Source organism: Solanum stenotomum, chromosome 10, assembly GCF_019186545.1.
Source record: "Solanum stenotomum isolate F172 chromosome 10, ASM1918654v1, whole genome shotgun sequence".
In the NCBI taxonomy this organism is placed as follows: domain Eukaryota; kingdom Viridiplantae; phylum Streptophyta; class Magnoliopsida; order Solanales; family Solanaceae; genus Solanum; species Solanum stenotomum.
The window spans coordinates 5,815,786-5,833,333 of record NC_064291.1 but is presented as its reverse complement, the minus strand read 5'-3'; the positions used below and the strand labels follow the sequence as shown (position 1 = coordinate 5,833,333).

General features: G+C 32.6%; 2 protein-coding genes and 1 long non-coding RNA gene across 7 annotated transcripts in view; 1 reads left to right on the top strand and 2 right to left on the bottom strand.

Annotated features, from left to right (window-relative positions):
• The first annotated feature begins 8,221 nt into the window (after window positions 1–8,221).
• On the top strand, window positions 8,222–11,583 carry LOC125842139 (pentatricopeptide repeat-containing protein At5g55740, chloroplastic). Of its 3 annotated transcripts, none has more exons than XR_007443874.1 (2): window positions 8,222–11,352; window positions 11,461–11,583. XR_007443874.1 is itself a non-coding variant. In XM_049521360.1 (2 exons), exon 2 carries the CDS (start codon window positions 8,749–8,751, stop codon window positions 10,792–10,794), a length of 2,046 nt encoding a protein of 681 aa, XP_049377317.1. In that variant the 5' UTR covers window positions 8,380–8,563; window positions 8,694–8,748; the 3' UTR covers window positions 10,795–11,540. The 3 variants fall into 3 exon arrangements, 2 of the variants coding, with proteins under 2 accessions (XP_049377316.1, XP_049377317.1); XM_049521360.1 differs by having other exon boundaries at window positions 8,380–8,563; window positions 8,694–11,540; XM_049521359.1 differs by having other exon boundaries at window positions 8,222–11,540.
• Window positions 11,584–11,645: 62 nt separating this feature from the next.
• LOC125842149 (UDP-glucosyltransferase 29-like) lies at window positions 11,646–13,825 on the bottom strand. The gene has a single exon (XM_049521379.1). The coding sequence runs from the start codon at window positions 13,823–13,825 to the stop codon at window positions 12,467–12,469; it is 1,359 nt and encodes a 452-aa protein (XP_049377336.1). The 3' UTR covers window positions 11,646–12,466.
• Window positions 13,826–16,048: 2,223 nt separating this feature from the next.
• Window positions 16,049–17,548, bottom strand: part of LOC125842186 (uncharacterized) — a 5,227-nt gene continuing 3,727 nt past the window's right edge. For all 3 annotated transcript variants that reach the window (XR_007443877.1, XR_007443875.1, XR_007443876.1), the window contains 2 exons: window positions 17,290–17,385; window positions 16,049–16,255 (listed from right to left, as the gene is read on the bottom strand). This is a non-coding gene — a long non-coding RNA (uncharacterized LOC125842186). The remainder of the gene's footprint in view (window positions 16,256–17,289; window positions 17,386–17,548) is intronic.

Genomic DNA, 17,548 nt, shown 5'->3' with positions numbered 1-17,548 from the left:
ATTAAGACCATGTACTAACTTCATCGGAAGTTGTACTGCTACATTTTTATCCAACTTCAAAAAGTGATCAAAGCAAGATTTTTTAAAATCATTTTCAATATTTTGTGCGATCAAAATTTTTCTAAACTCAACAAATTGAACTCCAAAATCGATTCTCGCATTAATTCTAGAATCACAAGACCCAGACACATTCAAGTGAGTCTTAAATTTATACGTACCATTGAAAATGATTTTGACATAATTTGGAGAGGATTCAATACCTTCTTCTTCTTTTTCATCTAATTGCTCACTTTCACTTTCATCACTTTTTTCTTCTCCACTAGATTTATCTCCATCACTTTCATTAATTTTTCCCTCTCCTACTTAATTTATCTCCATCACTCTCATCATCTTTTTCTTTTTCGCTTGAATTTTTGTTGCTATTCTAATTACTTTTTTCTTTACCTAATACGTCATTGCTGTTCTTACTATTTTTTTCCATCTCACTAGATTGCTTGCCGCTATTTTCATCACTTTTTTCTTCTCCTAATAGGTCACTGCTGCTCTTACAATTTTGAAGTGTTTCAGTACCTCTTTTTTTAGCAGCATTTAAACTCTCAACATTTTCTCTAGCATCTGGATTGAATGAAGATATTTCAATTCTCTTCTTCTTATATTGACGCATTATATCTACACTAAAATAGTTAAAAAATTAATAAACAGTATAACATTAACTTGATAGGATCAATAGAAAATGTGTAATTGTAGTACATCAAACATCAATAATTATATTATTTGTCTTACAACTAACCAATTGATCAACAACTGAACACAGTTGTCCAATAACTGTCGCAGTTGTGGGAACAACTTATCTAGTCGTCCGACAATTACATGCAGTTGTTGGACCATTTTGTATCTGAACGATATGCCTAATTATTTCTATAAACAACTTCAGTAGTTGTCCAGACAACTACGAAAGTTGTTGGCTAAAACAATTAAATTGGATTTAACACAAAATAATTTTATACGGACTAAAAAACTCTTTGAGTTAATTTCAACGTCAAACAGTGCAAAATAACAAAAAAAATATCATAGATAGATGATAATGATTTTGTTCTTTATGAAACCCTAGTTTTAATATTTTGAAATAGAAAAGAAAAGAAAATTTACTTTGTATCAGGATGAAAACACAATAGAAAAAGTTGAATGATTTTGAAGTTGAAGAAGAAACAAAAAGTTGAATTTTTTTTTCAAATTTTCGTCCCTTCGTCCTCCCCGTCTGGTCGTGTTCTAACTGAAAAGAAACTCTTCAAAAACTAATGGGGATATGTAATTTAGTCTTTAAGTTTTTATCACAATTTGAAAAATGCTATTTTAAGTCCTTAAGTTTTTAAAATTAGTAGTTTAGTCCTTTTTTATTAATATTAAAAACCAAAAAATAGAGGGAAAAAAAGGGGGACTCACTTGTCCCTTTTTTTTTAAATTGAAAACTTAACAGGCATTTTAAGCTCATTTTTCAATAGAAAGTCATGAAATTACACCATTACTTGTTTATGCAACTCCATTTGATCTGGTTGGACATGTGTTTTTTTTGTGGCCAAATCTTTTGCATAAAGAACATTTATTTCTCTTCTTTGAAACAAATTCTCCTATAGTAGGTACCCGTTTCATCCGCTTCCTTCTTGATTTAGTTTTCTTTTCAGGTGGATGTATTATTCTCCCTAAATTTTTCAAAGAAAGATTTCAATATTCTTCAGCTGGCAACAGATAAATTGAATATGTATATGCAAGTATATACGACTCTACCTTATAATATGGAGAGGAAAACTTGTAAATCATCTTACCATATTCATCTCCAAATTTATGCCTGAGCATTGCCATAGCGTGTTGACAAGGTATTTTGTCCAAGTCAAGCTCTCGACACGAACACATTTTGCTTTGAAGATGGACCATTGCGATCCCATTGTCTGCGGTGACGCTGAAGGTATCTTCATCAATTTTATGAACCAATTATAACTTATTTCCCAAATTCTTTTTAGCCATTATTTTAATTTTAGTTGAAGGGACAAAAGTGGTTTTTAACTTAGCATGGCCGCACGGAATTTCCATAGCCAATTTTTCATTTTTGATAGAAGGTGCTGTCTTTGGTACTACTATTATTTTGCACGATTCAGAAACTTTCATAACGTTGGCTTGATTCGATTTGAGCAACGGTTCCTGACGTGATACATCCTCGTAATGAAAATAGAGTGGAAACATGAGTTGATCCATAATGAGTATTAGATTGAAGTTCTCTTAAAGAATATCGCTAACTCCTATCCCGAAGATACAAAGCGCCCGATCCTCTTCTCTTGTGTCGAAGTGTAGTGTGGTGAGGTTTTGCCTCACAGAAAGAGTGGGAAATTGGGATAAAAAAAGGAAGAATTTACGCTCTGCCATTTGTCTCTCATAAAATTTTTCTAACCATCTTTTACTTATATCATTCAACAGGTCAGTAATAGGAAATTATCTTGCTTGAACATTGCATTAACAAACTCCGCAATATTTGAAGTCAATTCATCATACCTGAAATATAAAAATTGAAAAATATCAAGAAATTAAAATACAAAGTATTGTTGGTTTAAATAACGATTGGAGATTTGAAACAACTATTCTAATGTCCCTCAACTACTGCAGTTGCTGGAACAACTGTTTATTTCAACAACTATAAAATTGTCCCAACAACTATAATAATTGTTTCAACAACTACAATAATTGTTGGGGACCTGCAATATTCATGTTTAAACTAGTATGAAAATTTACTTGTTTCCTGAAAGATATGCTTTACTCTATTTGTGAAATTCAATATTTTCAAGATAATTCACGACTTTCGCATTGATAATTCTGATTTGTTCAAAATGATCATGGAACGCATCTCTTCGATATGCTTTTGTTGCATGATAATAATGTCCAAGAAAATCTCCACAATGAAATTTTTACTAGCATTATAACCAAGATGCCTCGTACAACATCTGTGGTGCTCGTCAGAGTAAAACTTTGATAATGCTTTTTTTTATGCTTGGATGTATATCAGTTTCTCAAAAAAAATAATACTCATATGCAGCATCACACTCCTTATCTACTACACAAAATGCAACAGGAAAAATATGATTTTATGTATCCTGTGCGACAATAGACAACAAAACTCCATCACAACGACCTCTTAAAAATGTACCATCAACAACTAATACTTTTCTCATATGCACAAACCCTCTAACCCAAGCTCCATACGATACAAAAAAAATATTTGAACCTTCCCTTGTCATCAAGCTTCAACGATGTCTTGCTTCCTTCATTTACAATCATACGCATATGACAATAACCATCTAAAATTGCATATCCATGCTCCAGTGTCCCTTTTATCATAGCCTTGCAATTTCACTGCTTTTTAAACACTTTCAGTAGCTAATCTTGCAGCCCAAATCTGCTTGAACAATAATTTTTATATCTTTTGTGGAGGGACCTTTTCCATTCAAGAAACTAGGTAGCATGTATTCTGCGATGACCTCCGCTGAAGCATGTGGATGATGACTTGTAAGATGTTGTGCCCCACATGAGTGAATGCTGCGGTATTGTTTAATTTCAAATCTATTACAACTTTGAAGTTTTGTTGCTCGCATTCACCGATCACAATTTGATCTACACATCTAGCACAATACACATCTTTAGAACTCTTTAGTGATTTGAGTCTTTGATCTTTCTTCACAGAAGCAAGCTTCAACAATTTAGTTAATTCTTGCTTGTCCTTGAAAATTTTACCTTTATAAAAATTTGTGCCGTCATCATTCATGTGTCTGCCTTGTGTTGGTATAAAATGTTGAGAAGTGTCCTCGTTTATAGAAATATCAATAGTAACAGGGTGTTCTTAATTATTTGCTACTGAATTTGTTGTCTCTGCTATCTTTTCAACCACATATATTCTTAAAATGGGCCTACTTCGATCATCCAAAAAATATTGTAAATAACGATTATCCCTTATCCTAGAAGGAGCTCCTTTTTGCTTTTCAATGAAGCCAAACATGTAAGTAATAGAGAGATCATCTTTATCACAATGATCTCAACCAACTAATTGTACATAACATTCTCACTTATCTTTATTGGTACTGTTTCTCGACCCTTTGATCGCCAAGTATAACGAGTAGGATTCTCTACCCATTCACCATGTAATCAACTGCTATTATTATTTGATCTTTCATAGATGGACACAATACCTGAAGACATTACACAATCTTCAACTAGTGAGACATTCATCAAACAACTTTGAAATCGCTAAAGAATATTTAATACTTGTTTTTACACCTATTTCGTTGTTTCACAACTATCAACAATAGTAAGAAAATTTTAGTAGCTTTAGAAATTTTTATAATTCTTCGACTGATCAACAACAGAACACAGTTGTCGAACAACTGCACTAATTGTTGGGACAACTTCTACTATCGCCGGACAACTAAAGACAATTGTTGGACATCAACAGACATACATATGTAATTATTTCAATAAACAACTTCGATAGTTGTCCGGTCAACTACGAAAGTCGTTGACTGAAACAATCACTTTGGATTCACTAAGCGCAACTTAAGAATGGACACAAAGTGATTTTCATACTTATCAATAATGCTCTTTTTAGTTTATTCAAAGCTCAAACAAAATAAATGCAATACAAAAAAACTCAAACATATACATATTTTGTTATTCTTTTTTCATAATTTTTTCTTGATAAATCTTCTTAATAAAAGCACATATTTTTGCATATAAAGGAAGATGGAGAAGAAGAAAGGATTGACAAATATGCCTACGGTTGAAGAGGATCGATCGGAAGAAGATGGAGTTGTGAAAGAGCACCTTTTTTTTTTTTGTCTATTTTGGTAAAAATTTAAATATTTAAGGTAAAAAATATAGAGAAAAAAAGTGTAAAAGTTAAAAGTTTGAGGCTATTGAGAAAATATCTTTTAACCTAATTAATATTATTTATTTATTCGTCACTTCTACCCAATATTTAAGACTTGAAGGACTCCAACTTAATTGACTAACTTGTTTGTCCCTTTTAATAGACCTTCCCGTTTATTATACTCATCCATGTCATATCAACGAAAAGTGCTTAAAATGATGTGTTAAATGTACAAGTCTCACTTGAAGTGTTTAAGCGCAAAATGATATAAACTTTAAGAATTTACCAATGAGTTCTTCCATTTACGTATCTTATCGTGTTTGGAATATAGAAATAACAAATTTATTGCCACCCTCACCCCCGGGTCCATCTCCCTCTTTTTACTCTCAATCTCTCATCGATTGTGAAACTTCTTCACATTTTCACCAGTAAAGTATCATAGATGAATTACATCAAATTTAAACAATCATCACCTTATTCCATCGATATCTCCAACAAATCTACTAAGAATATGTAAACTCACTTCATCCTCATGCTTCTCCTTCTCCCCCTCTTCCCCTCCTCCTCCTCTTCCTCATTCTTCTTCTCTTTCTAAATATGAATCCATGATCAGATACATTGTTGGGATAAATTAGTGTATATTTGATATTAGATTTTTTATTGAATGTACGGAGAAGGGCCTAAAATGCCCTTCAAGTATTTGAATTGATACAAAATTACCCTCCATCCACCTATCGGCCCTAAAATACCCTTGACGTCCACCTTTCAACTCAAAACTACCCTTATGTCTAACAGATCATACTCATAAGGTGGATGGAGGGTAATATTATACCAAACCTCATAGTTTAAGGGCATTTTAGGTCCTTTTCCGTTAAAATAATTTGAAATTACTTAATATATATAAGCTCACATGATTGACTTGATTTTGAATTTCTTAGTAAATTTAAAATTATAAAAAAGTTAGGCATCTACTCTCTACACTCCTCCCTCCTTGACCCACTTCCTATCTCTTCCTTTTTTTTTTCTATTTGGATCTTGTCCACTATTTTTTAAAAAAATTTATGACAAACAAGAGAGAAAAAAAAAGGAGAAAAATAACGATGCATTCATATAGAAATAATTAGTTCAATAAAAGATGACTTAATTAAGTAAATATGTACAAATATTATATTTTTCTTTTGTGTGTACCCAAAATTAAAAATAAAAGAATAAAAATAATCATTTTTCTTATCCCCATCCTCATCCCATCAAGACAATAATACTAATTAAAAGAATATAAATATGCGAGTTCATTTCAAATTTGAGTCCCGAATATCCTAATTAATTAAGAATAAGAGATTACAAAAAGGAATAAAAGCGAAAATGAACAAGACATTTGGATAATTGAGAGAAAATTTTATATTAATGAAAATAATAATTTTTTTAGATGGAGTGATCGACAATCAGTCTGGGTAAGTATGGATTTTAGTTGGATCCCCATTTATGAGTTGGGTTACGTTATAATAAATTGGGGTCGATTTAAAATTGGTCAATAGAAAGATATTATGAAATTAATTATTTTTTCAATATTATTTTCAAGTGCATCGGGTCAAAATATGAATCATAAGTGGTTTTATAGAAAAATAGAATTTTTAAAAATATCATTTTTATTATTTATTTGAGAAGGGTTTAAATTTGGACCAATCACATTAAGCAATATAATAAATACATATTTAATAATTTTACTTTAAGGGAGCTATTAAAAATAAGGGCAAATATATATGAGTCAAAGGATTAACATCGAGGGTATTTTTGAGCCGAAAGGTGGATGTTAGAGGTATTTTAGGGCCGATAGGTGGATGAAGGTAATTTTGTACCAATTCAAATACTTGAGGAGCATTTTAGACCCTTCTCCAATTGAACGTATTAGTATATATTTGATATCAATAAAAATTACATAGGATACATGTGATTCCAGGCTAACCAAAACACAAATATACATGCGTGTATGATACTCTACATGTAACATGTATGGTAGTAAAAATGGATACATTTATGCAATGAAACAGATATATGCAGGTATAAAAAACATAGATAAACATATATACTTGTGCATTAGATACATGTATGATATTTAAAATTGAATTGTGAAACATAAATACAGAGAGGGAGATAGTGGAGTTAGTGATGAAAAATTTAAGCAGTTTTAAGCAAAGTATTGTTATCTCCTTTAAACTCAGATATGATATGTTATAATTGAAAATATCGCTGCATAAAGTAATTTAGTGATATCATAATTTATGATTTTTTTTTTTAAATAATTAATTTCATCTTAATGTTATAGAATGACATTGTAATTATATTTGTTTAGGATCTAGGGAAAAGGAGAAAGAAAAGAAGGTATGGTGATAATATCTACTTGAACATGTTAATTTATTAGGTTTCAGTAATTCTGTATAATTTGCAAATTTGTATCTGTTGTTGTTTGGGTGAGTTTATTGATCATCGTAGCCTTACCTAATAGTAAGCCTCCATATCAAAAGAGTGACCAAAAAATCTATTCATGACTAACTCATAAATAGTATTTTGCTGCTGATCGATACAATAGAGCATAAGCAAAAAGTCTATTTTTATTGCCTTCTTAACCTTTTGAGACAATCGATTTAATAACCTTGAAAATTAATATGGTACGGGGAAAGTAATAAATTTTCTAAGCTAAACATACAAATAGAAATGATCTCAGCCGATAAAAGTGAGAGGAAAACAAATTTTAATAACTCAATTGATTGACTATCTTAATTTTCACTTTATTGCTGAGGGTTCAATTTTCTGCCTAGTAATTTCCTTCTCGTACACCCATTTTTAAAAGGGGAAAAAAATAAATATACCCCTGAACTATCGTAAATGATATGCAGATATCCTCCGTCATATTTTTGGGACATTGGTACCCCTGCCGTCCAAAAACTAGAGCATATATACCCTTTATACTAACAAACATACACATGTCATAATCTTATTCACGATTCGACATTTATTAAATATCGCATCGACGAATAAGATTGTGCCATGTGTCCCTATTTAGTCTCTTGTTAGAGTGAAGGACATATATGCTCTAGTTTTTGGACAACATGGGCATCAATGTCCCAAAAATATGACGTAGAATATCTTCATACCATTTACGATAGTTCGGGGTATATTTGTCATTTTTCCCTTCTTTCTAAAAAAGAAGGATAAAAATGAGGGAAAAACAAAAGAAATTTGTACTCTTTTTGTAAATGGTAAAATGACCAAACACCCCTAGCTTGTTTGTAAGGCCAAAATGATCACACCATATCCATATTACACTACTCTTCTTCAAAACTATACAATTAAGCATGGCTTCACTGCCCATTAACCCAACCTTCAATCCTCACACCCCTGGCCGTGGCACCTCTAAACCCAATTCATTTCAGAAATTCCCACAGACCCATTTCATATCATACCAAGAAGATGGAACAAATGAAAAATTTCTCAATAAATCTCACTACTTCAAGCTCCTTGGGTCTCTATGCAAAGAGGGTAAACTTCAAGAAGCTGTGGACTTTCTTAAGGAAATGGAGTATGGGAATTTATATGTTGGACCTGAGTTCTATGGTGAACTCCTCCAAGGCTGTGTCTATGAGAGAAACCAAAAATTGGGTAAGCAAATTCATGCCAAGATTCTAAAAAGGGGTGATTTTTTTTCCAGGAATGAGTACATTGAGACAAAGCTTGTTATTTTTTATGCAAAATGTGATGTTTTTGATGTTTCCAATCATTTGTTTTGCAGACTGAGAAAACAGAATGTGTTTTCTTGGGCTGCAATTATTGGACTACATTGTAGGATGAATTTGTCTAAAGAAGCTTTGTTGAAATACATTGAAATGCTTGAAAGTGGGATTCTTGGTGACAATTTTGTTCTCCCAAATGTATTGAAAGCTTGTGGTGCTTTGAATTTTGTTGAATTTGGGAAATGTGTACATGGGCATGTCTTGAAATTAAGTTATGAAGATTGTGTATTTGTGGCTAGTAGTCTTATTGACATGTATGGGAAATGTGGGGTTTTGGATGATGCACGGAAGGTGTTTGATTGTATGTGTGAAAGAAACGTAGTTGCATGGAACTCGCTAATCGTAAGTTATATGCAAAATGGATTCAATGAGGAAGCTATTGGAGTCTTCTATGATATGAGAACTGAAGAAATTGAACCAACTCATGTAACTCTGTCGAGTTTTCTTTCGGCTTCAGCCAATTTATGTGCTCTACAAGAAGGCAAGCAAGGCCATGCTATATCTATCGTAAGTGGATTAGATTTGAATAACATATTGGGGAGCTCACTTATAAACTTTTATGCTAAAGTTGGTTTGGTTAATGATGCTGAGCTAATATTTGATAGGCTGTTTGAGAAAGATGTAGTAACATGGAACTTGCTAATGTCTTGTTATGTACAATCTGGTAAAATTGACAAGGCTCTCAACTTGTCCCGTTGGATGAGATTAAAAGGTTTTAGGTTTGACTCCGTGACACTATCAACAATATTATCAGCCTCAGCAGAATTAAGGGATTTGAAACTTGGCAGAGAAGGGCATTGTTTTTGTATCAGAAACAATTTTGAGGATGACATAGTTGTAGCAAGTGGTATTATAAATATGTACTCCAAATGTGAGAAAATCCCAGATGCAAGACGGGTTTTTGACTACACAATGGAGAAAGATCTAGTCTTGTGGAATACATTATTGGCTGCTTATGCAGAAGTGGGTTTGAGTGGTGAGTCATTAAGATTATTTTACCAGATGCAGCTTTATGGTTTACAACAAAATACCATATCTTGGAATTCTGTAATTCTTGGATTCTTAAGAAATGGACAGATAAATGAGGCCATAGACATGTTTACACAAATGAAAACTGTTGGTTTAGACCCTAACACGGTTACTTATACTACTCTTATCAGTGGTCTATCACAAAATGGTCACAACAGTGAGGCACTTACATATTTTAAGCAACTGCTTCAAGCAGGGTATCGACCAAATAGTGCAAGTATTGTTGCCGCCCTCTCAGCCTCTACAAATATGGCGTCACTGCACGACGGAAGAGCCATTCATGGATACATTTTAAGGCAAAAGATTCCATTATCTCTTCCAGTAGCAACTTCATTAGTTGATATGTATACTAAATGTGGAAGTCTAAATTGTGCAAAATGCATTTTTGATTTGATTCCAGAAAAGGAGTTGGCCTTGTATAATGCTATGATATCTGGTTATGCTTTACATGGCCGTGCTATTGAAGCACTTGCATTGTTCAAACATCTGTGCAAGGAAGGCGTGGAACCAGACAGCATAACCTTCACCAGTGTGCTATCCTCTTGTTGTCATGCTGGACTGGTAAAAGAAGGCTTAGACGTTTTTTATGACATGCTCTCTGTGTATCATATGAAGCCAAGAGTGGAACATTATGGTTGTATGATCACTCTTCTCTCTAGGTGTGGTGATCTCGATGAAGCTATGCAGCTCATTCAGAGTATGCCTTTCAAACCTGATGCAAATGTTTTTGAATCACTGCTTGTGGCTTGTAGAGAACTCAGAGAGACAGAACTCGAGGAGCGTATAGCTAATTGTTTAATTAAGATGGAACCGGATAATTCAGGACACTATGTGTCACTTTCAAATGCATATGCAACAACTGGAAGATGGGATGAAGTCTCAAAACTGAGGGATTTGATGAAGAAAAAGGGTCTTAGGAAGAGACCTGGATGCAGTTGGATTCAGGTTGGAACAGAATTTCATATGTTTGTTTCAGGAGACAAGTGGCATTCACACACAGAGGAAATAAGTACAATGTTGGCTTTGCTGGATAGGGAAATGCAGCTTACTAGATTCTTTTTCAACAACTGAGAATATCAAGTTATGATTCCTTGGGCACATTTGTCATCTTTGCAAACTGTACTCATGTTAATCTGATACTATCAAGATCACAATTTTGAGAGGTTAAAAATGACTTGAAGACCCGAAAAGCCCCAACACAAGAGAATGCCAATCATGTCATCGCTTGTGAAAAGATATATCTGTATTCTTCTTCAGGAGACAACATTGAAGTTTTGATTCTGGACCAGTTCATATAAATTTCCTGATGGATCAGAGGCTTAGATGAGACAACATTATGCTTTGTGGGCAAAATGATTTCGTGTGTTAACCACAACTTGGGTATGGCCAAGTGAAGTCTATCCTCTTGGGGCAAGCAGTGGGTATTTCCAACAACCCAATGTAGTAATTGCATCATTTTATTCACAACAAAGACTGATGTATGGATTGGATAGATGACAGAGATGGTTCCTACATGAGTTGTCTAATGGAAGTACTTCTGTTCTTCTAGGTTGTGGTACTAAAGACCAAATTGAAAATTTTAAAACTATTGGAGCTGCTGTAAATAAACACATTTGGAATCCTTTTCTAGTAATTTCTCTAAATTGATTACAATTCATCACATTTTCTTATGACTAGCAATTCACCTTGAAAATTTAGTGCTCAATGTGCTGATCCACGAATGCCTTCTGTGTACAGATCATTCTTTTCCATTTTCATTTTTCAAACTGATGCACAGACTTCCTTGGAAGGAGGGCATTAGCATCTATCCGTTTGCAAGAAAATGGAGAAACACACTGAGAAAAACTTTTCTAGGATGCAAGAAGAAGTGAGTGTTATCATAGATCAAGTTGGTGAATGCTCCTTTATGTATCGATCCATAAGGTAATTGATCATTCCATGTGTTAAATTTGCAAGTTTTTCTATTTTGTCATTTCGAGGGAAATTAAATGCAACAGTGGCATTTCAGTCTTCATTCTCACTGGTCTGGAACAAGTTGTTTATCCATCGAGGAAGTAAAAGGGTTATACAAACCTGGTTGTTGAATGTGCGAACAAATCCTATAATGGTAGTTGAAAAGATGGGGAAGCTACATATAAGGTGTAGATATACTCTTACTAGTGTGAAACTTTTCAGAGAAAACCGTGTGGGATTGGCCTGAAGCAGACAATATCACACCATGTTAAGAATATCTTTCAGCTATTTTAGTCCAATAACTAATAGCAGAACCAATGATTTGATGATATGATTATGGAGATGGTGGAGTGATGCCATGGGGCTCGATTTGTTAACTTTATCATGCCAAAGGTAGCTTTGAGACGCACACGCACAAGTAGAAGCTAGTTCTGGGCTTCGGTGACCATAAATGGTCAGTCATGTGGGTAGTAGATTGTTTATCTTAAAAATTGACCCATCAATCATTGGTAATGGGCCATGTGAACTTAGTTCTAGGAGAACTGTGGATTGTTGTAGTGAGCCACATGGAACTTCGTTCAATGGGAGATTGTTGAGTGTGCTAACAAAATCCTACTGGTAGTTGAAAAGATCGGGAAGGTACATGTAAGGTATAGGTATACTCTTAATAGTATGAGGCATTTTGGAGAAGACCATGATAAAACAGAAAAGAGGATAAATGATCTGTAAATACAACCAGTTAAATTACATTTATGGAGTAATGGTCATAACTCTTAAATTTTATTTCTGATCATTTGTTGTTACAAAGTGCCAACAGCTCTTCCACCACACCATCTATCTCTTCATCCCCTTTTGCATTCATATATTCACTCAGTTCCTTAGCTTTCTTCCTCATCGCTTCCCCACCTTTCTCCACTACCACCTTCCTTATCGCCTTTGCAATCTCTTCACTTTGTAGTTTCCCTTTCTCGTCCCTCACTACCTCCATTCCCATCCCAATATATTCTACAAGCTTAGCGTTCATTGGTTGGTCACCCTGCATAGGCATGGCAATTATGGGCACACCACATTTCATACTTTCCATGAAAGAACTCCATCCACAGTGGCTCACGAACCCTCCAATGCTTGTGTGTTGAAGAATTGTTGCTTGAGGAGCCAATCCTTCAATAATTATTCCTCTTTCTCCTACCCGTTCAAGAAACCCTTCCGGTAATGCATCTCGAATGTTAATTCTTTCACCTTGTGGAAACCTGATGACCCAAACGAAGTTCACTTTGCTAAGCTCTAGTCCTTGAGCTACTTCATGAATTTCTTCCTTTGATAGAAAATACTCACTCCCAAATGAAACAAACACAGTTGAACCTCTATGTTTCTTGTCAAGCCATTGCATGATCTCCTCACTGTCATCTTTGTTGGTGGATTCTTGAACTAGTGTACCAACTGGGACTATTTTCTTGGAGACTAAACTTGCAAGATAATCCATATATTTCCCTTCAAAATCTCTGCAAGTTTTCATCAGAACAATGTCCTGTGATCGCCTAAGACCCTCATCGAATGGGAACTTCCAACCAGGGACAGTATTCTTCAATGAAAGTATTTCTTGTTCACGCAGGTACAATTCAGGAAATGGGAACATTTCTCCTGGCCTATCATACATGTGGATGCCCAAAGCAATCACGGCTGCGCTAAAAGTGAGGAACTGCACTGCAGGAATGTTAACAGAGGAGGCACAGTCAGCAGCCCATGGCAGATTGAAGTCATAAATAACCAAGTCTGGATGTAGAGTTTGTAATATCCTAGAAAAGTTTGGAGTGCTCATTTCAAAAGTATTTTTGAGAGTTGTCATGAGATGGGGTGGAAGGCCATTGGTAGTGTGGTAATGAGGAGGAAGATTTGGCAATGATGGAAGATGAAAATCAACTAAATCTATTGACTGAGAATACTCCTCTGTAACTCTTTTCTTGATTGAGCTTAGACATACAGGAGTGGAACAAATGTAAATGTGGAAGTTTCTATTTGCAAGCTTCTTGGCTAGCTCTAGGTATGGATTTATGTGACCATGGGCTAGCCATGGTAACATAAGTACACTAATGGTGTTTTTCTTGGCCTCCATTAACAATTCTGTGTGTAATGGACGTAGCATATACATGTATATATGATGATGATAAACTATTGTTAGTATTTGCTGATCTTTGTTGTGGGTTGCTAAATGGCATGGTGCATATATAGTAGTAGTATATATAGGGTCAAAATGTCCTTAAAACTATTACGCACCACAATTGATTACGTAGAGAATATGCACAACTCACCTTTCAACCATTAGCTGGTAAAAAGAATCAAGCATGCACATGAGAGGCGTGTTAAATACATATTTATGCTACTAATTAAACTTTGCGTATTATACCTACACACATGCAAATATAGCATCACTATTTATATTCATTTGAATGGTAGATGACATGACTTAACTATCCAACATACTATAATGGAACAAACACTAATTTATGGTTATTTATGGGGTTGAGCAATCTAACTAAATAATCAGCGATAAATTTATGATTTTTAGAATACGGGTATACCACTTCATAAAAGGAGAAAACTATATAAAGTGGGAATTGATCTGTATATTTTTAGATAAATTAGTTTCTGGATATGTGCGTTGCACGTGTGTTCCATGAGAATTTTCATAAATTTGTTGGAATAATTAAAATTTTATGAAAACATGTAGTGAGTAATAAAATGCAGTTTTAATTAATAATACATCTTTAAAATATGGCAAAAAGTACCAAATAAGAAGCGTATTTAATGTTTAAAATCAAGTTCTTTTAAGCAACCAACTGTAAGTTTTGAATTTTGGTTAGTAGTTAGCAAACTTTCAATAAAGTCACAAATGACTAATCAATCAAAAATTCATAGAAAATTAAATTTAAAAAGTCTAATAGATAGAAAACACAAAAATACAATGTACTCATCTTTCTTAAGAATTTAATCATACAATATAGATGTAAACATAAATACATAAATAGTACATATTTTTTCGAGTTATTGTCGACTCCTTCTACCATAGTCAATCAAAATTGAAGATCCTTCTTTGTTGAGTCAAACTAAAGAATGAATCAATAGAACAAAAATGATATAAATGTTTCACTACTTTAACTATAGAATGAAAAGGATACCTAAGGATCTCATGAAACAAAGAAGATGATTTATATAAATAAAATTGGAGGAACACCAATAGTTATCTTAAAATCTTAAATTAAATATTTAGAGGTTGTGAATATGAAAAGTATGAGAGTTATATATATAGTAGCAATTGAATATGTAATTAGTTATGAGATATAAAAGTGGATATTTAAAGCAAATAAAAGAGAAAAATAATAAATAAATGAAAGCGTATAAGTTTCATAAAACCAAAGCTAAAAAAATAACAAATATATAATACAAGACATACAAAAAAGAATTGAAAAAATATTCAAATGTGTTAATATTAAGCTTAAGAAACATTTCAGGAAGAAAATAAAAATATATATGCAATAACCATCATAAATGTATATGTAACTACCATTGGGTATGCAATAATTGAGAAATATGCAGCAAAGAGATGTGGGTTTGATTATTAAAATTTAGTAGGTTGTAGTTATTAGAAAATGTTCTAAGCAAAGAAATTAGGGGGGTTTAGGTTATTAGAATTTTGGGGTTGTAGTTATTTGACCTATTTTTAAGTATTAATGCAACCAAGAGATGAGGGGTTTTGGTTATTGAAATTTAGGGCTTGTGTATATTCCAACGTGTAAAGTTAATCTAAATTTGTAATTCATTTAATGCATAAGATGAATGTATGTTACTTCATGAAAACATTAATGTCTTTCTAATTCACCATCCTTTACTATGATGTGGAAGTTATGAAAATGAAAATGTGTGAATTCTGGAGTTAAATCTTTTAAATAAAGTAATTAGAAATAAGAAATACTTTAAAGTAGATTATTAAAATGCCTATTTTATATGATATATATATATTATGTTAAGTAAATCGAAGGAGAAAAATAAAAATAAATACAATTTTTTTTTTGAAAAAATGTAACTAATTTATTTTTTAAAAGGATAAAAATGTATGTCTAACTATTTTCTATGAATTTAGAATTTAGTATAATATAATAATAATATTATATAATTACTATTTAATATTTAATTGATTAGCTATTTTATAATATTTTTATTTAGTGTAGGGATAAAATGGTATTTCAACTTTTAACTTTTTTTGTTCCCACACATATATATATACTAGATGGGCATGGCCCGTGCTGGCACGGGCCCAACACGTATATTTGTGTATTTTTGACCTTTTTTTAATTTCCAATGCAGAAAAAATGACTTTTGAACACTTGTATCAAAAACATTTTAATTGTCATTACATAATACATAACATATAAAAATTGAATATTCTAATCACTGTAGTTCTAGTTAAATAAAGAGGAACTCAAAAACTAAATAAATATTCTATAGTTGATGCAAAGAAAAATCCAACCATTCAAAAGTCCTCCCTGCATTGTTGTCACAAGCTAAGATTTTGACAAAGAACCTGAAGCACAATAAGCAAACCTTAATTGTTAACGGTATAAACTTATCATCTTCCTTAATATTTTGTTCACATTACTCAAATCAAATACTACTATGAAGAAGACTCGGTAAATGTCTCATTAAATAAATAGTGCAAATGCATTTCACAGAAATCACACTCACAGATCCATTTGTGTAAATACCTTTGGTAACTTGCTTGTGGAATTATTTGAATTGAAAATGTCATAACAACCAAAAAGCAGAGAACATAATTTATACTTGATTCTCTTCTGTAGAAACTTCACCAATCATTATTCATAATAAAAGGAACTTTAATTGCTAAAAAAATAGAAAATATCAAGTACACTGAAAAGTAACTTTGAGTTGTAGAAGGAAAGGAGAAACTACTTTTTCCCTTAATATATTATAACTTAGGTATTTTAAGAAGTCATCAAACCCTTGAATATCTTTCAAGGAACCTTCCTACTAACTGGAAATTAGGAGTTGATTTCCTCCTTTATACTGTCTTACATTTTGATCGTATTAAAATTAATATCCTCATTTTGTCATATTTAATTAGTAAATGCTTTCGTATCATCAGTATGTCACTTTACCTACAATCTTTGTTTCGGCAATACACCATCTACAATGAATTTCATTGTTAGTTCTTCTCATTTATCATGAGATCAAATATAGTCAGTTGTCTCACCTTGTCCTTTCTGTCAATAATATTAGTACTTGAAGAGACTTATCAGATCGAACAACTTACAACTGTTGGAACTTAGGGAACATTTTTAAGACATATGAAATAGCCTAGAAGACTGAAAAAATAACACTACTGTAGGAGTTAATGTTCACTAATTTTATGTTCTAACAAATTCTTTAGCATCTAATGAGTTTTCATTAAATATAGAGGCAACTAATATATTATAAAGATATGCGGCAAAACATCATCAAAACTAAACATTCTTTAGCTACTACATAACACCTTCATATTTATAGAGCATAAAATAAAACCATATAGATGATTCCTTGTGCATGCCAGAAACAACTTACCATTAAACTCTTTGTAAAGCTTCTCCTGTTAGTACCCTTTTGCCAAGATCATTTCTCCATATTCTTCTTCATTTCTTCTTCTTCTTTTCTCAGACGCTGAATTTATTTAGTGATAGCAAGCACAATATTAACTTTTTTATTGTAAAAATAACTAAATTTAACTTAAGGGAATCAATATGGAAAAACTTAAAAGTAATGTAAAATTGAAATTTTTCTGCTCAATTTTCAACAATGCCAAAGAAATTTTAACTTTTTAACA

Excerpts from the sequence above, each read along its gene's own strand:
- LOC125842139 (XM_049521359.1), top strand. The coding sequence starts at position 8,260 with ATGGCTTCACTGCCCATTAACCCAACCTTCAATCCTCACACCCCTGGC.
- LOC125842149 (XM_049521379.1), bottom strand. The coding sequence starts at position 13,825 with ATGTATATGCTACGTCCATTACACACAGAATTGTTAATGGAGGCCAAG.